The 26,767-nt window shown below is 38.1% G+C and overlaps 1 protein-coding gene and 1 long non-coding RNA gene across 2 annotated transcripts in view; one reads left to right on the top strand and one right to left on the bottom strand.

The window, feature by feature from the left end:
• Window positions 1-9,171, bottom strand: part of LOC137761175 (uncharacterized) — a 92,588-nt gene extending 83,417 nt beyond the window's left edge. Inside the window, exons 1-2 of the long non-coding RNA XR_011073398.1 lie at window positions 9,026-9,171; window positions 8,877-8,943 (exon numbers count right to left, since the gene is read on the bottom strand). This is a non-coding gene — a long non-coding RNA (uncharacterized lncRNA). The remainder of the gene's footprint in view (window positions 1-8,876; window positions 8,944-9,025) is intronic.
• A 104-nt stretch (window positions 9,172-9,275) lies between these two features.
• The window catches only part of DPYD (dihydropyrimidine dehydrogenase), a 796,991-nt gene continuing 779,499 nt past the window's right edge, over window positions 9,276-26,767 (top strand). The window contains exon 1 of the mRNA XM_068540384.1: window positions 9,276-9,428. Within this exon, the coding sequence (XP_068396485.1) occupies window positions 9,390-9,428 (39 nt within the window). The 5' untranslated portion in view covers window positions 9,276-9,389. The remainder of the gene's footprint in view (window positions 9,429-26,767) is intronic.

Below are 26,767 nucleotides of genomic sequence, written 5' to 3'. Positions count from 1 at the left end.
TCCTTTTTCACTTCTGATTTATTGATTTAGGCCTTCTCTGTTTTTTCTTGGTGAGTCTGGCTCAAGGTTTATCAATATTGTTTACCTTTTTAAAGAACCAGCTTAGTTTCACTGATCTTTTCTATTGTATTTTTAGTCTTTATTTCCTTTATTTCTGCTCTGATGTTTATGATTTCTTTCCTTCTACTATCTTTGGATTTTGTTTGTTCTTCTAGTTCCTTAGGTGTAAGATTAGGTTGTTTACTTGAGGTTTTTCATATTTCCTTGGGTAGGCTTGTATCACTATAAACTTCCCTCATAAAAGTGCTTTTGCTGCATCCCATAGATTATCCATTGTTGTGTTTTTGTTTTCATTTGCCTCCAGGTTTTTAAAAATTTCTTCTTTGATTTCTTCAGTAATCCATTAATCGTTCCGTAGCATATTGTTTAGCTTCCACGTGTTTGTCTTTATTTGCAGGTTTTTTTTCTTGTCATTGATTTCAAGTCTCATGGAACTGTGGCTGGAAAACATGCTTGATATGATTTCAATTTTCTTAAATTAACCGAGGCTTGTACTGTGGCCTAACATGTGTTCTGTCCTGGAGAATGTTCCATATGCACTTGAAAAGAACGCATATTTTGCTGCTTTTGGATGGAATGTTATCTATATATCTATTAAGTCCACCTGCTCTAATGTGTTATTTAAGGCCAGTGTTTCCTTATTGGTTTTCTGTATGGATGATCCGTCCATTGATGCAACTGGGGAGTTAAATTCCCCTACTATTATTGTGTTACTGTCAATTTCTCCCTTAATGTCTGTTAATATTTGCTTTATGTATTTAGGTGCTCTTATGTTCGGTGCATATATGTTTAAAATTGCTACATGTTCTTGGATTGATTCCTTAATCATTACGTAATGTCCTTCTTTGTCTCTGTTACAGTCTTTATTTTGAAGTCTATTTAGTCTGATATAAGTATTGCTACCCCAGCTTTCTTTCGATTTACATTTGAATGAAATACTTTTTCCCCATCCTCTCACTTTTAGTCTGTATATGTCTTTAGATCTGAAATGAGTCCCTTGTAGGCAGCATATTACATGGGTTATTTTTTTTGGTCTCCATTCAGCCCCTCTATGTCTTTGATTGGAGCATTCAGTTTATTTACTTTTAAAGTAATTATTGATAGGTATGTACTTATTGCCATTTTGCTAATTGTTTGAGGGTTGTTTTTATAGCTCTTTATTGTTCCTTTCTTCTTATTTTGTTCTTTTCCCTTGTGTCTTGATGACTATCTTTAATGTTGTTTGAATTCATTTCTCTTTTTTCAGTGTGTATGTATTACAGATATATATATATAAATATATATATATATATATATATATATGATTGTTTTAAGTTGCTGATCTAATTTCAAATGCATTTTAACAACCCTGCATTTTTACTCCTCACCCCCTCACTACTACTGTTTTTGACATCATATTTTACATCTTTTTGTTTTGTGTATCCCTTAACTTCCTATTGCAGATATAGATGATTTTATTACTTTTGTCTTTTAACATTCTTACTAGCTTTGTATGTGGTGGATTTACTACCTTTACCGTATATTTGCCTTTACCAATGAGCTTTTTCTGTTTGTAATTTTCATGTTTCTAGTTGTGGCCTTTTCTTTTTCCCTTAGAGAAGTCTCTTTACTGTTTCTTGTAAAGCTGGTGCTGAACTCTTTCTCCTTTTGCTTGTCTGTAAAACTTTTGATTTCTCCATCAAATCTGAAAGAAAGCCTTGCCAGGTAAAGTATTCTTAGTTGTAGGTTTTCCCCTTTATCACTTTAAATATATCATGCCACTTCCTTCTGGCCTGCAGAGTTTCTGCTGAAAAGTCAGCTGATAGCCTTCTGAGAGTTCCCTTGTACATAACTCATTGCTTTTCCCTTGATGCTTTTTAATAATCTAGCCTCTGTCTTTAATTTTTGCTTTGTCATTTTAATTACAATGTACCTTGGTGTGGTCCTCTTTGGATTGATCTTGTTTGGGACTCTCTGTGCTTCCTGGACCTGGAGGTCTGTTTACATTCCCAGGCTAGGGAAATTTTCAGCTCTTAAACCTTCAAATACATTCTCTGCCCCTTTTTCTCTCTCTCTTCTCCTGGGACCACTATAAGGTGAACATTTCTATGTTTTATGTTGTCCTAGACGTCTTGTAAACTGTCCTTCTTTCTTTTCATTCTTTTTTCTTTTTTTTGTTCAGCTTCAGTGATTTCCACTACTCTTGTCTTCCAGCTCACTGTTCCATTCCTCTGTATCATTTCATCTACTGTTGATTCCTTGTAGTGTATTTTTCATTTCAATTATTATATTCTTCACCTCTGTTTGGTTCTTCTTTATATTTTCTAACTCTTTGCTAAAAACCTCTGACTTCTCACTTTGTTCATCCATTCTTCTCCTGAGATCTTTGACCATCTTCACAATCATTATTTTGAACTCTTTATCTGGTAGACTGCCTATCTAGCTCCACTTCACTTAGTTCTTCTGGAGTTTTATCTTGTTCCTTTGTCACTTCATTTTGCCTAAGTTGCTGTTTTTATCTCTATGTATCTGATAGGTTGGTTACGCTTCCTGACCTGGGAAAAGTGGCCTTTTTTGAAGATGTTCTCTGAGTCCCAGCAATGCACTCCCTTCTCTCTGGTCACTGCAGCTATATGTTCTAGGGGTACCCCCTCTGTTGGCTGCATGGGTACTTCTGTTGTGGTTGGCTGTGGGTGGCTGCTGTCAGTCTGGTTGGTTGCTAGGACCTGCTTTGTGTGGAAGCTGATGGCCACTCTTTGGTGGGGCCAAGTTGTGAAGCAGCTGACTGTGGAATCCCGGGGAGGGGGCCAGGGTCCCAGGGCTAGTGCTGGCTCACTGGTGAGCAGAACCAGGTTCTGGGGTGGGTGGTTGCAGGGTTAGGGTTTCCAGAGCTAGTGTTGGCCTGCTGGTGGGTGGGAACAGATCCTGACATCACTGGCTATGGGTTCTGCGGTGTCCCAAAGCTGGTGCTTGCCTTTTGGTGAGTGGGGCTGGATCCTGGGGCAGAATCAATGTAACAAAACAGAAAAAGACTCACAGATATAGAGAACAAACTAGTAGTTACCAGTGGGAAGAGGGAAAGGTGGAGGGGAAAAATAGAGTTAGAAGATTAAGAAGTACAAACTAGTATGTATAAAATAAATAAGCTACAAAGATATATTATATAGCATATGGAATATAGTCAATATTTTATAATAACTTCAAATGGAGTATAATCTCTAAAAATTTTGAATCACTATGTTGTACATCTGAAACAACTAATATAATATTATAAATCAACTACACCTCAATTATAAAGAAAATAGAGGGACTTCCCTAGTGGGGCAGTGGTTAAGAATCCACCTGCTAATGCAGGGGACACAGGTTTGATTCCTGGTCCGGGAAGATCCCACATGCCATGGAGCAACTAAGCCCGTGCGCCACAACTACTGAAGCCTGCACACCTAGAGCTCGTGCTCCGCAACAAGAGAAGCCACTGCAATGAGAAGCCTGCGCACCGCAACGAAGAGCAGCCCCTGCTCACTGCAACTAGAGAATGCCTGTGCGCAGCAATGAAGACCCAACACAGCCAAAAAATAAATAAATTAATTTTAAAAAAGAAAAAAGTTTAAAAAATTAAGAAAAAGAAAATAGAGATCTGCTTTTTAATTATTAGAAAATAATAAATGACAATGACATTAATACATGGTAGGAAACTCACTATTTTGGTTTCTATGACCATGGTGACTATCAGCCAGGCTAACATGTGGAGGAAATGACTGAGCCCATCCCCAGAAATCACTTGCCTTGGTTGATTTTCACATATTTACCCAAGTGAGTATATGAATATGCAATTACACATACACTGCAATCAGAGTGATACTTCAAAATACATAGTTGATCATGTCATTCCACTGCTTTAAAAAACTTCCATTACTTCTCATTTCTTATAGGATAATATTCAAAATCCTAAACTAAGATTAAAACACCGTAGTCCATTCTTGTTTCTACTGCCTCACTCTGGGACACTTTACCCCTAGCTTCCTGATCTGCAGATATCAGAGCCTTCTTTCCCTTCCATTAGGATACCACTGTTCTTGTAGTCTTTGCAGAGATTATTTCCTTGCCTGGAATGCTTTTGATCTCTTCTTTTTTGCCTTCTTAACTTCTACTGTCCTTCAGAAATTAGTAGCAAGGTCATTTACTCAAGGTGTCCTTCACTGATTTCCCAGTCCTTCTGATATAACAGTTCTCTATATTTTCCTTGATATTGTTATTCATAGTAAATATTATATTTTTGTGTGATTACTTGACAAACGTTTATCTCTCTAACTCATCTGCAAGCTGCATAAGCAGACTTCATTTCTTTTTTGCTTACCATGGTATCTCTAATGTTATTCACTATACCTAGTATGTATTAGGCATATAGTTATTTGTGGTATAAATAAATATATGAACAAATATAGGAATATCTCAGAATACTGAAATAAATGATGAGACTTTATTATATGAGTCAATTTTTTTTTATGTCCAGACACGTGGATAATTAAGTACATTTTACATGCAATATATTTTATCAGTGAAATAATATACAGTGGTGATAATGCAGCTTAGGTCCCCTGGGAAGTGGACCTAAGATAGAAATGTGCATGCAGGAAGTTTATTTATTAGGAATTGCTATCTGGATGAGGACCTGTGGGAGTGGAGAATGAAGCAGGATGGACAGAGGGAGAAGTTGAACTCTTGGCAATTCCAACAAATGTCTCAGATGATCCCTCCAGGGACCTCTGAAGTTGGGATGGCCCCTCAAAGATATCTTGAATTTAGGCAAGTGCCAAACCTTTATGGTCCCACATCAATCAGTTACTGGATGTGCATTACCTGAGGAAGAGGAATGACCCTTAAGTGAATAGCTCTCTTTAGCCAGGGGCAATTTCCGAAGAGTGACTCAGCAAAGTCACTCTTCCACCAACATGCCTAGCAGCTGTGAGAATGAGTACCTTAGTCTTAACTTGCAGGGAAGGGTGGGAACCTGTCAGGCACATCAGACATCCACTGCAGTTGACCAAAAGAAACACTGAATAATTTCAGTAAGGTTCTGTCTCAATCCCAAATATAAACACACTTGAAACTATGAAAGAGTAAAATCTCAGCAAGAAAACCAAGAGACAGCTATTAACTGCCAGCTGCTGGGATTATGGTAAGTTTTGATTGTGAGAGACAAGCAACAAGCCTGAGAAAAAGGCCTCGAGGTAATGACAGAAATTCAGGGAATATTCATTCTAGAGGATATTTCTTCCCTAGTTTAAGTCAGCTAAGTCTATAAACCTCTAACTCGCACTGCATTTTACCCCAAATCATTCATAGTCAACCATACCCCAATGGTGTATTTCTGGAATATGAGCATTGGAGAATATATCTTTAAACATTTAACGTGTAACACTGCATGGTGTTTTGCAATGTACAAAATACTATCACATATTTTGTCATTTAACTCTCATAATAACCCCATTCATTTAAATCACTTACTCAAAATCACTATGTGACAGTATGAGTTTTTGAACTAGTGGCTTAATTTTTGTGATGACAAGGATATTGTCTTTACTATACACTGGGGTATCACTAATGCCTATCTCAGGGCCTGAAACAATAGCATTCAATAAGTAATCATTGAATAAATTTCTGACAGGAATTTATATTTTCTCTTTGTTATCTGTGATTTTTTATGGCATTACATAATATATATGCATATATGTAGCACCCACATGTGTGTATGCATGTGCACATGCAGGCTTATAAAGGATACATGGCATATGCAGCTGAATAAATTATACCATGTTTATTCCATAAAATAGGACTAATATATACATTATTACCTTTTTGAGCAGGAATGCTTGATATATTTGAGCCCAACTGAATTTTAGTCATTATCCTCTTGGTCAGTTTGGATAGGAGTTAATCTGGCCTTAGAAAATCAGATGGGGGAAAAAAGGTTTCATGCTGAATCAAAGGCTCTGACTTTTTGGGAGAAAATCATCTTCCAAAGAATGTTTTTAAAATTGCTTAATTCTAGACTAAAGAGGGGAAATAAAAGCATATGGAAATCTAAATTTTTATTGTGTTTCCAAAATCGTGGTACTGAATAACTTTCCAGAAATGAAAGATGACTCATAAGCCTTCCTTCTGACTATGGTAATAATAATAATATTCATTTGTGTAATGTAAATTATTAGGCTGAGATGCATTTTGGTAAATTTTTACACTATTAGATATGCTGTCCCTCTAAAGCCTACAAAAAATTAATGTGGAACACCTGATATTTGACTGTGCTTCCAGACGGAGGGACAGCTTGACAAGTGCCATCATAATTTACAACTTTGAAAAAGTGTAGTGTGAATGTGTTTGCAGTAAGCTTTAAACAGCTTGGATTATTTACAGGTACAACTGTGTTTAATGTGGAATTTCAATGGATTTAAAATATTACTAGATTCCATCACTGATAATGGAGTATAGGTGTGGCATGTGAGCAATGTGATTATATGCCTTAATTAAATATCTCAGAATAGGATACATCTGTTTGGTGAGATTGAGAGGATGGTAAAATAACATTTAAATTTTCTATTTGATTATTGAGTATCACTGAAGAAGCTCTCACCTTTGGAAAGACGGCATATTTTGGGCTTTTATCCTCTATGGTGGTTTAGGAGAATAGTAATCACATAAAATCAAAATGGAGATATAGTGTCTAACTCTTAAGGATAATGTGGACAACTAAAGTATGGATTGCTAACTGATAAGATTTGTATTAGTGTGCAACCTAAAACAACACATAAATCCATATCTCTGGTGGTCAGGAAATTGACTATTGAAACTTTCTGGTTAAACTGGAGAAGGAATCATACATATTAAAATTATATATATCATATTATATACATATCATATGTGGATAAATGCACACATGTGTATATCTTTTTCTCTCCTTCTAATTATCTCCAAGAAAGAGGATATAGATGACTTTGGTGGTGCGTAAGGTATGGTCGTAGGACGATGAAGGAAATCAGACTTTGGAATATTACTCCATGAAAAGAAAAGTAGTTAGTTTGACACATTTTAACTAGAAAATCATTGATAGATACTATGATTTTACTTCCCAGGAATAAGTGGAACATTGAGAAGAATATATGGTAAAGTGAAACTGTAAAGTAAAACTAAAGTTTCTAAAATGAATTGCTTACTGCATAAACTAACTTCAGGATTTACTGAGTTCATTCAGTCACCTAGTATTCCTGGTCTCATGTTTCAGTCCTGGCCTAGAAACTGAATATTCAGTAGGCTACCAAGCCAGATGTGGACTCTCCCTTCCTGGCTTACATTCTAAATAGAAGACAGATATTAAACAAATCACACTCAAATAAATATGCAAATAAAATCTGACAGGGCTATGGAGACAAAAATAGGGTGCCCTGAAAGAGAACAACAGAGACAGGGTGGGTCTAATTTTGTTGGCGGTGGGGATAGGTCAGGGAAGGTTTCTCTGAAACCTAAAGTACAAGTAGAATGGAGGACATGTGTAAAGGGAGAAAAGTGGTTGGAGAACGGGAAGATTACTTTGTGGCTGGAAAATAATGACTCATGGCAAGAGTAGCCCTAGGTGAGGTTGGAGAAGAGGGGAAGAGCAGGTTATTCAGAGGTCACCATGGAGTTTGTATTTTATTCTGAATACAGTGGGAACCACTGAAAGATTTATGCTCTGTGTGTGTGTGTGTGTGTGTGTGATGAGCCAATCGATACTCTTTAAAGCTCAATCTGGAGGGAAGAGGGGTAAGAGTAGAAGCTGCAATACCAGCAGCTTGGATCTTGGTGGATGCAGTGAAGATGGAGAAATAAAGAAATGTTCCAAGATGTATTTAGGAGGTTGAATCCTGAGAGCTTGGGATGCATTAAATGTGGGAGAAAAGGGGAGTCAAGAATAGTCCAAGGTTTCTATGTACCTTTCTACTTTCTTTTAATATACTATTAGATTTAAGAAAAATGTATCCAGCCTCAATCCAGGTTCTGGACGGTAATCTGATGGTTTGTTTAAAGTAGTCTTCCCAACCACTCAAGGTAGTGAACACTCACACCCCAGTTATTCTGTCCTAGTCCTCTAATCGTCCAAGCAGGCATCTCAGACTCCTATTAGTTTGCTCACTTCCTTACGCTGAGTAAAATTTCCATGAGACTGATGTGTCTTCTTGAAGATTATGGGCAGAGCACCTAACACAGTGTTTGGTAATTGAAAATGTTTACTAAATATCTGTTGAATGAATGAAAATGTTTAATAAATATTTGTTGAAAGAATAATGATAAAGAGGAAATACTAGAATCCAAGGTGCTCACTATCTAGCCAAGAGGACTAAGAAGCGTGATAAAAGCCTTAACAGAAGTAAGCAGGACGAGTTGCAGGAGACGAGAGGACGATGGAGGGAGAAAGGAGGGACGTCTGGAGTACAGATACACTCAAAGATGAGGAGAATATTTTCTGGATTGAGACCGTCTCTAAATGAAATCGTTCCCCTCTCCCCAGCAAGCTCTAGAACAAAACATGAAGAACAATTCTTCAAAAGAGCTTCACATTTTAGAATAATTTTTTAAAACAGACATTAGAACGGACTGCCCTGCAAAAATACAACCTTGATTTTGTACCACCTACAGGACTTGCTACTTGCTGCTTCTGTCTGTAGAAATTTTTGCTCACTTCCATCCCGGGCCCCCTTTCTCTTCGCCCCCGCCCCCAGGGACTGTCAATTCTCAGAAGACCACTGCCCTTGCCTGCTCCCGCCTATTTGTTGGATGGCCTGAGGAACATTTACTACTACCTTATCCCTGAGGAATTCTGAAGATGCAGCTGCCCATAAGACAATGTTTCTGCACCTCGCAGGGCTCCTGCGGAAGGAGAGAAAAGGAGTAATTAGTTACTCAGAGCGCCGACTGTTTTTACCCTTAATCACATCTGGCCCCTACGTACCTAGCTCAGCCTTTAACAGTTTACACAGCAAAGGCCAGTCCCCAGAGCGAGCGCTCTCTCCCCCGCTTCCTTCCGCGAGTAGAAGGAAAACAAGCTGCTAGGCTGGGGGGCGGAGGCGGGAGACGGGGGGCGGGCTCCTTCCCGCCACTCGGCCCACGGTTCGGCGCGCTGGGAACCGCGGGGCCGAGCGCGCAGCCCCGCCCCGGGGGCGTCACCGCCCGGCGCCCGCCCCGTCCCCGCGCCGCCTGCCTTCTGCTTTCCATATCCACAGGCGCTCAGGAAAGCTGTTGCTTTGGTCTCCGGCTGGAGCCTGAGAACGCGGGGAGTGTTCGTCTGTAGGAGACTCCGGGCTGTGGGCAACGCCATGGCCGCTGTGCTAAGCAAGGACGTGGTGGACATCGAGGTACCGACTGCGCGCGGGCTCGCCTGGGGAGCGCGGGGGACGCAGCTGGCGGGTGCCCGGAAGGCCGCCGCGGCCATCGCTGGGCCGGGGAAAGTGGGAGAGGCGGGAAACTTTGCCTCCGCGGGAGGTCTGCGGGGGAGGCGGAGGAGCGAGGACCCAGAGACCCGTGTGGGCTGGCAGGGAGGGAAGTGGGGGGCCCGCGACGGTAGGGGTGTTCTTTGGCTTGGGACCTGGCTGTTTACTTCGGAGTAGGGGTTAAAGAAGTCCCTGAGTGGCAGTGACTGAAGAACCACGAGTGTTAGAGAGAGATGGATTTTCTCAAAGGAGCGCTCATGTCTCACGCAGTCTATCCCGCACCTTCCCTTTTGCCCCTGTAAGCGTTTCGCGTTTCCAGACACCTCCAGTCTGCTGCCCCACCTCCAGTCGCGGAATTCTGCGTATTTGCAAAGTATAGAAATAAAGATCTGTGTGTCAGCTAGAGCAGCCCCTGCTAGCCTTAGTATTGCTTATGAAAATAACATAGGGAAGAATGGGATAAGGTATTGAAAGCATGAAAAATACAGTGCCTTCAGAAATACAAAATAAACTGTATTTTCCTCTCGTCAGCAGTTTTTGATTCTCTCTTGCACTCTGTTTCTGTAAAAATGTCATCTTTCTTCCTGTGAATAAAGTCCTCCCTGAAATACATGACCATTTCCTTTGACTTCTCCCTAAGACCTTTATGTATGCGATGAGACAGATATAATAACAAACAGTGATTTTAGACGTACTAACCCAATGTCGGCACGTTTGAGCTAAAATAAACTGCTTTGTAGTTTTTTGTTGTGTTTTGTTTGGGGCTTTTAAAAATTTGAGTCTCCTACGCTGGTAAAACGTGTGTATGTGCACGCCTGTGTTTTCCCTAGAATGAAAAAATTTTCGTTTCCTCAGTCCTTTCAGTGGCTTAAGTAAAATTTTAAAACCACCTGTTTGCAGAAGAGCTGCTTTTTGCCATTGTGTTGCCACTGTGTTACCTCTGTCAGTGATTGAAGGAACTTTGTGTTCTGTTTGGGGGATGGTAGTAGTGTTTTCTCCAGATTCCATACATTGGTTTGAAAAATCCACTCTAGTAATAAGAGCCAAAGTATATTATGTGGACATGTCTACTTAATTTACTTGTGGTTTCTCTTGTGGATAGTTTACTTTTTCATATTGATCAATATGATATATTTAACCCAATATTTATTCATGCACAGGGTAAAAGATACTTGATTTACCTCATTGTCCTTTTTGGTCCTTGTTACTTTGACTTCACCAAACGCCCCCTCTGCCCCCGCCCCCCCCCCCCCCCCCCCCCCCGCCTTTTGAAGCAAAGTCAAATAGTAAGTTTCTGACAGTGTTAGGCAGTAGTGATGTACTGATTTCAGAGATAAGAATGTCAGAGGGCAGATGGCTTTTGGCTTTTGAATTTATCTGTATCTCTTTTGCAGTTGTCCATGAAATCAGTTCATAACCATATTACACTAAGGAAAAAGATGCCAGTGAAACATTAACGACCAACTTAATTTCTTGAATTGTTTCAACTAAGACCATTTAAGAAAGTCAAACCCTCACATTTACTCCCCTTAATCTAAACTTAGTTGGCTCGATATTACTTGTGATATAGAATAGTGGCATTCAAGCTTTTTCACCTTTTATGTAGTTCATATATGCACCACACTTTAATCAGTAACATCTTTCATCATGCATGGGAATTTTCTTTTCCCTCAAAGTAATACCCACGATTCAGGAGCTAGAGTACCATGAAAGGGTGTGAAATTAATCATTAAAATATAATGCAGTGAGGAAAAATACATTAAATCTAGAGGAACACATCCAAGCATAGATGTCTCAGGTGATCCTATTGACTCACCAAAGCTCATTTTTTTTTTTTTTGGAAGAGTCAGAATGAATTATGAAGGTTCAATTTTCTATCAAATTTGAATGTATACATTGGATTTGCCTTTTTTGAATGAATTATTTAAAATCATTGTCTAGAGATTGATCTGCTTGTGACCATTGCCTTGTCTCAAATAGGTGGAGAAGCATGTAATCTTTAAAAAAAATTATCTGTATAAAACAATAAGTGTTCAGTTGATAAATGTGAAAAGAACAGAAGGTGATGGTGACAACCCGCTATGATAGTGACTTAATTTTCTCCTTAAGCTACCTATAGAACCTCAGTTTTCAGTGAAGCAGCCAAGAAATATTTTTGTTTCTGGGGACAAAAGTTATTGAGGTTTACAAAGTTGTTTTGTGTGCTCACTCCATATTTCTAGCCTCAATCCAATAGTGCATCAGGGTTTGAAGGGTTGGGAGCATAAAAAACAGTCAGAAGGTCACCAGACTCCAAAACTGAAATATCCCTGGGCTGGAAGATAGGCATAGCAAGGATGCATTAGTAGGTAATAGATACTAGGCAATAGAATCTAGCTCATACACTAAAAAATTATTGTAGTAATGGTAGCAGATGCATGAGAAGTCGGACATTTTTCCAGACCTATTAATGTGGTTCAGGGCCTGGGATCTGGAGCAAACTGCCTGTGGTTGAGGTCTATTTCTACCCCTTTTTAGACAGGTGACTTTGTTTACGTTACATAGCTTCTCTGTGTCACATCTGCACAATCTGCTAAGTAAGGAAAATAATCATAGACAAGATAATAAACAAGATATAAAATAAAGATATAAACATAGACAAGATGTAAAATTAATAAATAAATGTCACAACTTCACATCTTGTTAGGAAAAGGACAAAGCATGTTAAAAAATAAAAATATAGAACAACTATCTTAGGAAAATCACTGCCTGTGAAATAACTATTTTAAATTTCATTAATGGTAGCTACATACTTTTAAAAGTTATTTTGCTTTGTGGGCTTACTTTTTGGATATAGCTAAATTTTGTCAAGAATGACTTTTGAATACAAATTCTCCTGGGAAGGTTTCAAGAAAGGTGAATATCAGACATTGATCACTTTCCCTGACCTCAGCAATACCTTAACAATAATTCATTTAGTTTGAACTGACAACTGGTCTGTTGTCAATATCTGCACTTTTAAAAGCAAGTAAGAATGATTTTGGAAGAGTTCACTTTTGTTCAATGTCTTGTTCCCCTCCACTGACATGGGTAATTGAGAATTTACTGTAAAAGTATAGCAGAATGAAAATGTATGCAGGTACAGTGAGCTTTTAATTAATTCTTTGGATATTAGTAATTTTGGTAAGTATTTATAGCTGAACTAAATTGCTGTCTACCCCTTTACTGTTTCCACAATCCCAAGTCAAGGTCTATTCTTAGACTTGTCAGTTAATGACTCATAAGGGGTTATAAGCTCATTTCAAATTTATCGTGAATAAAAAAAGGATTTCACTCCAATGTCCACAAAATCATAATGCTTTTAGAGTTATATAGAAATGGTTTCTGAATTACCGATACTGTGACTTCTATTCATTTGAGAAGATAATCTAGAATTTTCTGTGTTTATTAATTGAGAAAATAAGATAATAAAATGATGGCTTTGGGAAATGGCAGTATAATGGAAACAACTTGGAGAAAGTAAATTTTCAGGAGAATTTTGAAAAAAGGCTTCTGAATTGGTAGAGATGGCAAAAGATATTTCAGAATGCCCTTTATCATAACTGCTTTTGCCCCTGGGGAGGGAGGTGGTTCATAGATCCAAAGGAGAGAATAAGGATTCAACTTTGCAGAAGTTATGGGTTACTTATTTATTTATTTAAACTTAAATGTTTTTTACTGCATCCGTTTTTGTCTCCTTCCTTTTATTGATTGGGCACAACAAATCTCTGGGAATGCTATCTTGACTTGCCAAGGCTTTTAAAGCATTAAAAAAAATTTTTTAAAAAAATTTGTTTTGTGAGTTTGAGTTGTTAAAAATGTTATTGTTCTCCTTTTTGTAAGCTGTCCCGTGGACAATACTTAATTTTATTTTAAAGTATTTCTCCTTTCTAAGGAACTTAGCTGGGCAGTAGAAATGTGTCTGATTATGTGATTTGGAAAGTTACTCCAAATTTGGAGAGTTATTCCAATGATAGCTCCTTGCAGTTTTAAGGTACTACACATTCCTATAGTTAAGAATGGTTATATATGTATTTCATTACAGTTTTAAAAAAAATTTTACCTCCTACCCATGAGGTAGATGGCTAGTTTCAGTGGTTTAATTAAAAACTGTGAGATTAATGACTAATGATGAATCTATCACTAGGGAGATTTTTAGATTGGATCTGCTTAATCTTAATCATAGCAGGTAGTGTTGACTGATTGCCTAATTGTTAAAATGTGCTAAAGTTCAGTAGTCTCCTTTCTTACATTCTAGAAGGAAAACCCAGTTTTGGAAAGCTCTACATTTACAGTAAGGAATTAGTAAGAATACCAAGAAGATCTCTAGTCAGAATGCTGAGATAATTGGATGATCATTAAGCAATCATATCTTTCCTAAACTATTGGAATACAGCATTTTACCAAACTCTGTATATAAACAAGCAACAACACAAGAGCTGAAAAATAGACCTTCCAATAAGGTAAACATGTGTGGTCACTGTGGGAGAATTCTAGTAATTAGCATAAAGTTAAGTCACAAAATTAGAAACACTAAAATTGAAGACAATGAGACTAAAAAAAAATTGTCATGAAATAATGTGACAAAGGAACTGTAAGAGATTTGATATAGTCTAGGCTTCAATGTGGCTAAAGAGATTGAAAAGTAGAATTGACCAATTTGCTTTTCTGCCTCTTAGCTAAATGGACACAATGATAAATAGGAGGAAGAAATCTTCAGTCCTTAAAACTGTAAGGAAAGTTCTGGTCATTTATATCCTGCCTTAATTAAAAAATATTTAATAAGGCATTCTAAGGTTATAAATTTATCTGATTTTGATTTTCAGATGTGACATGTTTGCCTTCTGGACTTCATTTGCTCTTAATCCTCCATGTTAAGACAGAAGGTATTTTTTGGCCTCAAACATCAATAATGTGGGTGTTCACAGATATCCTGGAGCCAATTATACTACCGATAACTCTTAATAGGATTATGTCTTTCCTGTGGTTTATAATTATTACTGCTTCCATTGCTTTTAATTAAAATGTTATACTAGTAGATATGAAACATCTGTATTTAACTCAACATATAACTTCTTTCAGACTCTTCACCACAGTTATCTATATATTGATGTTAGGAACTCATTATTTTTGTATAAAAATTTTTATTTTGTATTTCACAAAATCAAGCTTCATTTCATGGTTAGTTTGAAAAATAAACCAAAACAAACAAACAAAAATTGTGTTAAAACAGTCCTGAATCCTGGCACTATTATTTTTTTATTTGTGTGATTGTGGTCAAGTTGTTTCCTGGACTATCATTTCGTCCTCTGTCAGTTGGTTTTTTTTTTTTTTTTTTTTTTTATTAATTTATTTTTGGCTGTGTTGGGTCTTCATTTCTGTGCACGGGCTTTCTCTAGTTGTGGCAAGTGGGGGCCACTCTTCATCGCGGTGCGCGGGCCTCTTACCGTCGCGGCCTCTCTTGTTGCGGAGCACAGGCTCCAGACGCGCAGGCTCAGCAATTGTGGCTCACGGGCCTAGTTGCTCCGCGGCATGTGGGATCCTCCCAGACCAGGGCTCGAACCCGTGTCCCCTGCATTAGCAGGCAGACTCTCAACCACTGCACCACCAGGGAAGCCCCTCTGTCAGTTGGTTTTAATCTTAATTTATTTCATGCAATAAATTAAGGATTTAATTTACTAACCTTAATTTTATTTAATAAATAAGGATTAATTGGAGTCATGTACATATAATGCCTTAGACAGCATCTGTCACTTAAAATACGTGCTTTTTGAAAGGTAGTAGTTATTGTAAATGTTATTATTGCATATATCATCTGTGTTATGTAAATGTCATTTGGCTAGAATGTTGTTCAACTCCAAGAATTAACTAGTGGTATCAAAAGCTGTTAAAATATGTGAAGAAAGGGAGAGTTAATGAAGTTAAAAGAATTATGAGTGAGGCTTATTACAGATTAAAAAATGTTGCAGACATGACTTATGAGAAAATTCCTGAATTCTTTTAGTCAGTATTACCAATGAGATGGGGGAGTTTTTAAAATTCAGGTCAAATTAAAGAGACCCTCTTCATTTTGAGTTTTATTTCTATTTAAAAAATATTTTTAATACCCACTGTATTACCAACCCTCTAGTATAAGCTGCAGGAGATTCAAAGGCAGTATGTGGCACAGGCTTTGTCTATATAGAATTAGCCACATCTAATTCTCTGGGGAATAAGACTCAGATTCAGCATTGACTGTTCTCCTACCCCCTAACCCTTGCTGTTTTACTGCAGTGTACATATGGATTGATTTTCTGGTGTTTTTCTGAGTGTTTTTGTGACTAGATCAGGCCCAAGCATTGGTGAAAATGATTTCTTGGCATTCTCAATGATATGTAGAAGGGATTGGTGTTATCCTTTTCTGTAAAGAAATCCCTATACAATTATTTTAAGAAAAAGTGTCCAACTCCATATCTCTTTGTGTAAACTGGACTAAACTTATAGTTTCTCTAAGTGAGCATATTAGCTTCAAAGGAAGTTTCTTTCTGGACTTCTAAGCATCCCTGCACATGCTGTATTTGTATTTATAACTTTTTTAATTCCTAGGAAGGAGGGAATTGGAGATCAACCTATTTTGCACCAGGAAAAGGTAAAGTGTGCCCTTTCTAAAGGATGACTCAGATAATAAACTTTTTATACTAGGTTATAGTAATTTAATTTCTTTGAGGATTTCAGCTTGGTTGTGTAATAGCATTCTCACTATCTTCTACCTCTATCATAATAATTAGAGAGACAATCCGTGTCCCTACCTCCCAGGTGCTTGGAAATTGATATTATGAGTGCTTATGAATGTCCCCTTGAGGCACTCCTGGCTAGGCCACTTTGAAGAAAAATCTCTTCATCAATAATGAAGCTCTGAGGGCCACTTCTCAGGGGACCCACACAAAATTACATGTCAACTCCAGGCCTGATTTATACAGATGGTGCTCAAGGATGGAGCCTGACTGCACTTCTCCCTCCCCCAATATTTTATTACCTACCACTCTCTGCTGATCCTCCCCATGCCCTTCCCCACTTTCACCTCTCTCCCAAGACTTCATCCTCCAGTTTTCAACTTGTTTTACCTACTGAAGATTGACTCATCTAAGTAGATCTGTTTGTTTAGTCTTTGTGAAATCCTTTGAATGATATTAAAAATTGACCATAGTAGCATGTTAAAACTTTAGAAATGTTAGTATGTTTAATTAAAGGCCAAGAGGAAATCTTCAGCAAAACAATAGAAGATAATGTGTATTTACTATATGTTAATTAAGATAAGTATCCTGGGATAGGGGCCAAGCCTGGGGATATTTTTGCTCCATAAGTGAGATCCCTTGCTGTCTGACCTTGTGGAAATCATTCAACCACTGTGAAGAGTTTGCTGATTCCTCAATGAGTTTGCTATTGATCAGTCTTTTATAGATGGTTTGTGATACAATATGGCAATGGTGAAATCGTTTGGAAACGTGACCTGCTGGGTGATCATATTAAGGAAATGCAAGGTAGTGGTGTAGAGCTACTGTATTTTACATGCTAGGTAGGATTAAGTGCACCATTTATACCAGCTATATGGATTTGATATACTTATTCACCTGATTTTTAAACTTTCTTCATGCTTGCCTGCTTCCTTTTCTTTTTTAATCAAATGAGTGAGTTAAGTCTAAATCTCTCCTGAGCACACAGAAAAAGTCTGATCCTTCTTTATATGTCTGGAGTTCTGTGAGGGTGATCTGGAATTAATAAATTCATATTTTTGTGTGTCTGTAGAGTGATGCTGTATTTAACTAGGAATTAAGACCAGAGATTCCGAAAGGAATCAGTTTTTCCAGTGTGCTTTTTGATTGATAACTGTCAGTGGAAACTAGAGTACAGATAGTGGATCCCCAGCCCCACAGAAATTCAAGTTACCTTTCTCTGACTCTTTGCACCACAGTGTCCTCAAAGCTTTGGGAATCTTCTTCCAAATGTTCTTCCATGACAGATTTTGGGGAGTGCTGGTGAAAAGTTTGAAATCCTTGGTAATTCAAAGAAGAAAAAGTCATTCAGTTCTCTTCACAGATCCTTAGGATTAAAGCATAACAACATTCACAGCAAAATACTCTTTTTTGGGGGGTTAATTTTCATTAATTTTTAAAAATTTCTCTAACTTAATTTTAATTATTTTTCATGATCATTACAGAAGATTTAAAAGATGCAAAAAAAAAGTGAAAAGAAGATCCCAAACATACAGTCACACCACATGAAACAGTCATGCTGATAGTAATTTAGTATTTTCCTATACATGAGGTTTTTTTCCCTAAATAGTTTAATCACGTATAATATTCATTTAGGTATAGTTGATTTACAATATTGTATTAGTTTCAGGTGTATAACATAGTGATTCAAAGTTTTTATAGATTATACTCCATTTAAAGTTATTATAAAATATTGGCTATATTCCCTGTGCTGTACAATATAACCTTGTAGCTTATTTATTTTACACATAGTATTTTGTATCTCTTAATCCCCTACCCTTATCTTGCCCCTTTCTGATTCCTTCTCCCTACTGGTAACCACTAGTTCTCTGTATCAGTGAGTATGTTTCTTTTTTTGTTATTTTCATTCATTTGCTGTGTTTTATTTTATTTTTTGATTCCACATGTAAGTGATAACATACAGTACTTGTCTTTCTCTGTCTGACTTATTTCACTAAGCATGATACCCTCAAGGTCCATCCATGTCATTGCAAATGGAAAAATTGGCAAAATTTCATTCTCTGTTTTGGCTGGGTAATATTCCATTATACACACACATGCATGCACACATGCACACACACACGTGTGTGCACGGCCCCACCCACCAGCAAGCAGGCTGCCTTAAGACCCCCTGAACCCACAGCCTCCCCTGGGCATGGCCCTGTCCATCAGAGGGCCTAAGACTTGATGCCACACACCAGGGAGCAGGCACTAGAACTGGGAAACCCCAGCGCCCTTCAACCAGAGACTCAAGGACCCAGCTCTTTCCTCCCGTGGACAGGTACTAGTTCCAGAACCCCCTGGGTCCCACCCCACCCACCAGTACGTGGTCACCAGTCCCAGGTCAGTTGCACCTGGCAGCCTGCCATGGCAGGACCCAGCTCACTTACCAGCAGGCCACCACCAGCACTGGGACCCAGTGGGCCCTGACCCCTCCTACCAGCAGGCTAACACCAGCTCTGAGAAACCTTGGGCCCCTCAGCCAGCCACCCCAGGGCTGGCCACTCACCAGTGGGTTAACACAAGCCTTGGGACACCCTGGGGCCCTGCAGTCAGAGACCCTGGGACTTGGCTCTGCCCAACAGTGAGCTGGCACTAACCCTGGGACCCCATGGGCCCTGGACCTACCTACCAGTGTCCAGCACAAGCCTCAGGCCCCGCCAACCCTGGCCCCACCTACCAGCAGGCCAATATCAGTTCTGAGATATCTTGGACTCCTCAGCCAGCTGCCCTGATTTCCAGCTTCACTCACCAGCACACCAGCACCAGGTTTGGGACACCCAGAAACCCACAGCCTGCCATGTCAGGAACCGGCACCACAAACTAGCAGACTGACACTAGATCCAGGAACCTTAGCTCTGCACACCCACTCCAGAGCCCAGCTCTGCCTACCACTGAGCCAGTACTAGTCCCAAGACCCCCTGGGGTTCCACATCCAGCTGTCTTGTGACCCAGTGCTGCCAACCAGTAGCCAGCAGCATCTGCACAAGGCAAGGCCTGGCAACCAACTGGACGAAGGGCCGGCTACGCCTACCAGGCCATCCACAGTAGTCAGCCTGCCACAACAGAAGTACACATGCAGCCTTCATAGAGGCACCACTAATGCATATAGCTCTGGTGATCAGAGGGGAGTATACTGCTGGGATGCATAAGGCATCTCCTAAAGAAGGCCACTTTTCCCAGGTCAGGAAACATAACCGAGCTACCAGATACATAGAAATAAATACAGCAACTTAGGCAAAATGAGGTGACAGAGGAACATGTTCCAAACAAAGGAGCAATGTAAAACCCCAGAAGAAAAACTAAGTGAAGAGATAGACAGTCTTCCAGATAAAGAGTTCAAAGTAATGATTGTGAAGATGATCAAAGAACTTGAGAGAAGAATGGATGAACAAAGTGAGAAGTCAGAGGTTTATAACAAAGAGTTAGAAAATATAAAGAACAAAATAGAGGTGAAGAATACAATAATTGAAATGAAAAATACACTAGAAGGAATCAACAGTAAATGAAATGATACAGAGGAACAAATCAGTGAGCTGGAAGACAGAGTAGTGGAAATCACTGAAGCTGAACAGAAAAAAGAAAAAAGAATGAAAAGAAATGAGGACAGTTTAAGAGACCTCTAGGACAACATCAAGCTCACTGATATTCCCATTATAGTGGTCCCAGAAGAAGAGAGAGAGAAAAGGAAGAGAACATGTTTGAAGGTATCATAGGTGAAAAGTTCCCTAGCCTGGGAAAGTAAACAGACATCCAGGTCCAGGAAACACAGAGAGTCCCAAATAGGATCAACCCAAACAGGACCACATGAAGACACACTGTAATTACAATGGCAAAAATTAAAGATAGAGAATATTAAAAGCAATGAGGGAAAAGCAACGAGTTATGTAGAAGGGAACTCCCATAGGCTATCAACTAACTTTTCTGCAGAAACACTGCAGGCATAATATATTTAAAGTGATGAAGGGGAAAACCTACAACCAAGAATACTCTACCCAGCAAGGCTTTCATTCAGATTTGATGGAGAAATCAAAAGTTTTTACAGACAAGCAAAGGAAAAAGAGTTCAGCACCACCAAACCAGCTTTACAAGAAACGTTAAAGAGAGTTCTCTAAGGGAATAAGAAAAGGCCAAAGTTAGAAACATGAAAATTATGAAAGGAAAAAGTTCATTGGGGAAGGCAAGTCCACCACATACAAAGCTAGTAAGAAGGTTAAAAGACAAAAGTAGTAAAATCATCTATATCTGCAATAGGATACACAAAACAAAAAGATGTAAAACATGATGTCAAAAACAGTAGTAGTGAGGGGGTGGGGAGTAAAAATGCAGGGTCGTTAAAATGCATTTGAAATTAAGAGATCAGCAACTTAAAACAATCATATATATATATATATATTGCTATATATAAACCTCATATTAACCACAGACCAAAAATCTTTAATACATACACACACGAAAAAGAGAAGGAATCATATATAATTTTATATTTGCTTTTTTTTATCCTGTCAGAAGTATTTCCCTACATTCTTACTAACTTTTAAAAAGGCAGCATGATTCTCTGGGAGTGGAGATACCAAAGTTTATTGAAAACATTTATTATCAGACATTTGTTTTTAGTGTGGTTATTAAAAATAATGCTTCAGGGCTTCCCTGGTGGCGCAGTAGTTGAGAATCTGCCTGCCAGTGCAGGGGACACGGGTTCGAGCCCTGGTCTGGGAGGATCCCACGTGCCGCGGAGCAACTGGGCCCATGAGCCACAATTACTGAGCCTGCGCGTCTGGAGCCTGTGCTCCGCAACAAGAGAGGCCGCAATAGTGAGAGGCCCGCCCACCACGATGAAGAGTGGCCCCCGCTTGCCACAACTGGAGAAAGCCCTCACACAGAAACAAAGACCCAACACAGCCATAAATAAATAAAAATAAAATAAATTAAAAAAAAACTTCAACAAAATTCTTAAAATGTTGTAAATATACTTGAGAGGGTGGCTTTAATGATTTATAGTGCATTTCAGTTCTGCCCTTCTAACCTACAGTCATTCAACTGAATTAAGCATCTTTAAAAAGTATTTTTTAAATGGAAAAGTGTCTCATTATTGGGTACAAAGACAGAAAGGACAAAATGGAATTGGAACCAATCACCCATTTGCCTCATCCTCCCACCACTGACACAAGGCTGTGGAACACTCAGGCATCTGGATGTCCTTTCCTTTGATGTGGATATGACTTGATTTGCACTCAGTCCTGATCTGATGCGTATTTCTAGATTGTGGCTTTACTGCCTGATGATGGTTCCTTATTTTTTCTGCCCTGGGAGAACAGGATGAGTAAGGTTGGGTCTCAAGTTGTTATCTTGAATGAATAAATCTCAGGATGTGATTGCAAATGAATAAATGTAACACCAACTGCAGATGTCCCAACATGTGACCAAGGATGGAAACTTTTACATTGTAGCCGCACCTTCAAAATCACTCTGTCAGGCCAGATTCTCAAAGGATTCTTTCACCTTAGGTCTTTACATCAGAAGAATGAGTAGTGTGTGTGTGTGTGTGTGTGTGTGTACACACAAGCACATGTATGTTTGCAATTTTTTCCTTTTTCTTTTCCTCATAGTACTTAGGAAGAGGAAAGGGGCAGTTAGTGTAACTACTTTTGCCTCAACACAGTTTTCTCACATGACAAATTTAATAAAGCAAAACTTTTTTTTTTGTCTTAGATGTGTTAACCAAAATAACTTTTTAAAAAACATTTTTTCTTTATTTTTATTTTTCAATTTTTTTAATCTTTTGGCTGTGCCTCGTGGCATGTGTGATCTTAATTCCTCGACCAGATATCCAACCTGTACCCCCTGCATTGGAAGCATGGAGTCTTAACCACTGGACCTCTAGGGAAGACCCAAAATAACTTTGATTCATGCTTCATTTTAAAGCTAAAATTTACTTGCAACCTGAACTCTGAACATTGGTATGCTTAAGCCTCTATATTTTTTGAAAGAGATAAAAACATTTGTAGAAGAAAATTCTCGTATGTTCATGAATATTACTGCCCATCACCCCTTCACACCAAAACTAGACAGTAATAAACAAAACTTTAAAATATTTTTATACATGTTAAGATCATATTATCATGAAAGGATTCTAGAAGAGAAATTATCCACTGCAGGTATGACTGTTTTAAGGATTTGAAATATTTTTGAGTTGTACAAATTCATATGGCTGCTATCAGTGTATGAATGTGTATGAAATGATACCCTTTGAAGGTTAATACTGATTTTTAATTTTTAAATAAACAATTTGATGAAAACTCCTGTCTGATTAGTTCAATTTGCATTTATTTGAATATTGTAAGTTGGAACATTTTTCCACATTTTAAAATAGTTTGCATTTTCTTTTAAACAAATTATGTTAACAGAATTTTAATGTAGTAATAAAATAAGAGAAAATAAGAAATACAAATAAGAACAGTAGAAATATCACCGATTTTAAGAAAATTAAGTGGTAATGAATTACAAAATCAGAACAAAACTAATGCTATTTTGGAAACATACCATCCACTAAAACTACCCTCAGATAAATTCAGAAACGGCAATAGATCAGTAGACTTAACCTATTAAAATATTTATTGGTAATATGTAATGGATCATTATTATTTATTTTAATTGTAATGAAAGGGTAGCATGGATTAGTGATTAAGAGTATAGGCTGTGGAATGAAAGCACTAGTGTTTGTATCCTAGCTCTGCCACTTACTAGTTTTTGACCTTAGCAAATAACTTTAACTTTCTGTTTGTTTCCTTGCCTGAAAAATCGGGGCAGTAATAGTACCTATATCATAAGATTGTTGTATGGTTGAAGGAAATAGTGCATATTCAGTACTACATATTTTTAATAGTTCTAATGCATAGCAACTGTGTAATTAATGTCAGCTTTTAAAATATTAATAATGGCTACTAATTTACTGTTTTGACTCCAGTGGACTTTGTATCTCTGAATATGTTGTTTTGATATTTTAAAAACACAGAAATTTACTTTTTTTGTTTTGTCCATTTAAAAATATTTATAAATTTCTTACTATGTGCTAGGCACTGGTCTAGATTTCAGAAACACATCTGCAAACAAGACCAAAAAGATTTCTGCTCTCAATAAAATTGCATTACAGTAGACGAATAACAGACGGTAAAAAAACTTTAAAATGTGTGGTAGTTTTAGACAGTATGACGAGTTTTGGTAAAAATAAACCAGAATAAAATGATGCAGAATGACTAGTAGAGCCTTCTTTACATGTAGCAGTCAGAGCAGGCTTCCTTATGGAGGTGACTTTTGAACTCAAACCTGAAAGATCAGAAGTCTGCCATGGCTTTTGAGTTAAAAAAGAAAGCAAATCAAAGAGGTAGGATAGAACTTAGTTTGAAGAGCAAAAAGAAGTAACTGGTGTGAGGGAGATACAGGTGTTGTATCTAATGGCATTAAGTTTGAAATCCCTATTTGATATCAAAGTGAAGATATCAAATAGGCAGCTGGAAATAAGCATCTGAAGATCAGTGAAGCAGTCCTAGTGGAGATAGATATTGGAGAATTATGGGGCTAAGACCACTTAGAGACAGTGGAGCTGGACAAGGGGCTGAGGAGTCTCTGGTATCACAGAGACCAGGGAAAGAGGAAGGATGTGTTAAAGTCAGCTGTCTTAATTGCTATTGAGAGGGTAAGATGAGGGCATAAAGGTTCTTTAGTTTGTTAACATGGAGAAATTGTGAGCTTGACAATAGCTAGCTTGGAGAAAGGAGCCAATAAGAGTGGACTGAGAAGAGAACAGAATATAAGGAAGTGATAGTATGACAAGTGAAAACTCTGGGGAAAAATTCTGCTGTAAAGAGGAACATGGAAATGGGGAAGTAGCTGGAAGGGGATAAAAGAGCATATACACATGTTAATGGAAGAGGTCCAGTGGAAAGAGACACCAGTGTTGAATACATAGGAGGGATAATTACATGTATGAAAGGATTCTTTTGGTGAGAGGGAATAGGATTGATAATATAAGCATTGGAGTAGAAGAAAAGGTAGAGAGGTGGTATATTGGGTGGTGGGAAATTGAGGGAGTTCCCATGTGATGGTTTTTATTTTCTCAATAAGCGTATGAGGCAAGATCGTTAACTGAGGCTAAGAGGAAAATGGAATATAGATTTGAAGAACAGATGAAAGTATGAATAGATTTTCTGCAGAGTGGGAGAATGAAAACAATAAGAAAGTACAGTAGGATTGTTAGTCAGTGTTTGTTTTCCATTTGGAATTTGTCAAAAATTTAACATGAGAACAGTGAACATAACTGGGAATTCTCCAGCCACTTTTAGCTGCTTGGGTAGCTAGAGAACGGAGTTAAAGGGCTTAATTGGGTTCAGATTTGCCTGGGCAATGAAGTTGATGTGAGAGAGTTTGGGAAGGGAGTTAAGGGTGTTTTGAAGACGAGGGAAGTCAGAATACCAGGGGTGCACTCAGTGGATTGGCAGTCTTAATAAGGTCAAAGAATTTTTGTAAGGGGGAAGAGTATAAGAGGTGAAGATTAGAGTGGTGTGTTTGAAATAATGCTTTTGGAGGTGGTGCAATAATTAATAACAAGGCTAAGGGAGACTGGTGGCTGAAGTGATGTGGAAGAAAAAAAATTGTTGGTGAGACTGTTGAGTAAGAGGCAGATGCTGGATGATCTAAGTGGCTGTTGAAGTCACTGGACTGCTGAAAAGAATGGAGGGTATGGAAAGAAAACTCCATGTTAAATTTTCACTGAATTTGGGCAGAGGGTGGTGTGGTGACCCAGGGGTTGGTAGATGACAGGAACACAGAGTTATAAGGAGGAGAATACAGAGGAAAGATGATGTGAAGATACATGAGGAAAGATGGCCATGTGACTACGGAGGCAGAGATTGGAGTGATGCATCTGCAAACGCCAGAGCCTCCAAGAGACAACCTACAGGTTTCAGAGGAAATATGGCCAGTTGATGCTTTAATTTCAGACTTATAGGCCTTAGAACTGTGAGCCTGTTGTTTTAAGCCACCCAGTTTGTGGTGTTTTTTAATGGCAACCCTAGCAGATGAATACAGATTTTAATATGAATTGCAAAAAAGCTGGGATATTTGTGGAAGGAAGCAAGGGAAGGAAGGATGAGATTTTGGAAGTAGATATAGTAAGGCTAGGGATAACTAAAGTTTGTAAAAGAGAAGATCTTTATTCACATTCTTAGTTTAAGGAAGTAATTAGGGTTAAATATCATAATATATTTTAGAGAACCCTACATATGCTATTAAAGTCCTAGTTCTGCCACTGTATAGCTTTGTCAAATTAAGCTAATTTCCTCCGTATCTATAAAATGGAGATCATGATCATTGTCCTGTCTACCTCATACTATTATTGATTGGAACAAATGAATTAAGAACAAATGCATCTGGAAGCTGATGTTATCACGAAGTTCTTTAACTTACAGACATGTACAGTCCTTGTATGAGGGGAAAATATGTTTATTATCAAATATGATAAAGAACCAAATATATACATTCTAAAATCTACACTAAAAATTAAATATGTATTTTTCCAAAGCTGAAGTTACCAACAAGGTATATACCTTCATTCAGTTTTATAAGTAATTGTTAAGTATCTGCTATATCCTAAGCACTACATTAAGTACCATGTGGGAACTGGCTAAAAAGATAAATGCGTCTTCCCTCAATGAGCTTATGACATCAGAATGGAATTTGAAGCAAATTCACAAATAAGTATAAATCAGGACAGAAAGTGAAAAGTGCTTGGGTGTGATGGTTCAGAATTATGGTGTTAGAATTAAAGTATGCATGTTATAAATCCACATTCATGCAGCTTGGTGATTTAGTTTTACACTATTTTCATTTTATTAAATAAATGATAATAAAGAGATTCATGTAAGTTGTGTTATAATCTTCTCCCACTTTCACTCCAATCTCCTGTCATTCAGGGGCCAAAAATGAGTTAGGTGTCTGTTTCTAGGGACAGGTAGAGGAGGGCTCTCCTGGCTGAAATGGGTCAGGTGTAAGACAGGTGTAAGTACAGGAGCTGGCAGTGTTAGAGTTAAGAAGGGTGAATGTGGGTCTGTGTACTCACAGCACTTCTTTCCTCCCTGCCTTACTTAAAAACATGTTTCCAGCCTTACAAAGATATATTAGTTTCAGAAATGATAAAACCAAGGGCATAGAAAGGTTAAATGGTTTGACTAAAGTCAGTAGTGAACTAGAAACTAAAATCTATGAATATGAGCCCAGTTTTACATTGCTCTTTATTCAGACATTAAAATACATGACATGAAAATGAGGAGTCAAAGAAGTACAGGAGTGGGAAGTCCTTCAAACGTTACCTCATTTTTTCCCACTGTATGCGTTCACAAAATTTCTCAATAAGATGTTTTATAGTCAGTTCTTCAAGGAGTCCTTCACATGTGTAAATGAAACAAGGTATGAATGGCTTCTAATCCACAGGCCAGA

Source organism: Eschrichtius robustus, chromosome 3 (assembly GCF_028021215.1).
Source record: "Eschrichtius robustus isolate mEscRob2 chromosome 3, mEscRob2.pri, whole genome shotgun sequence".
In the NCBI taxonomy this organism is placed as follows: Eukaryota; Metazoa; Chordata; class Mammalia; order Artiodactyla; family Eschrichtiidae; genus Eschrichtius; species Eschrichtius robustus.
The sequence above is the reverse complement of the archived record's forward strand: the minus strand, read 5'-3'. Positions and strand labels throughout refer to the sequence as shown.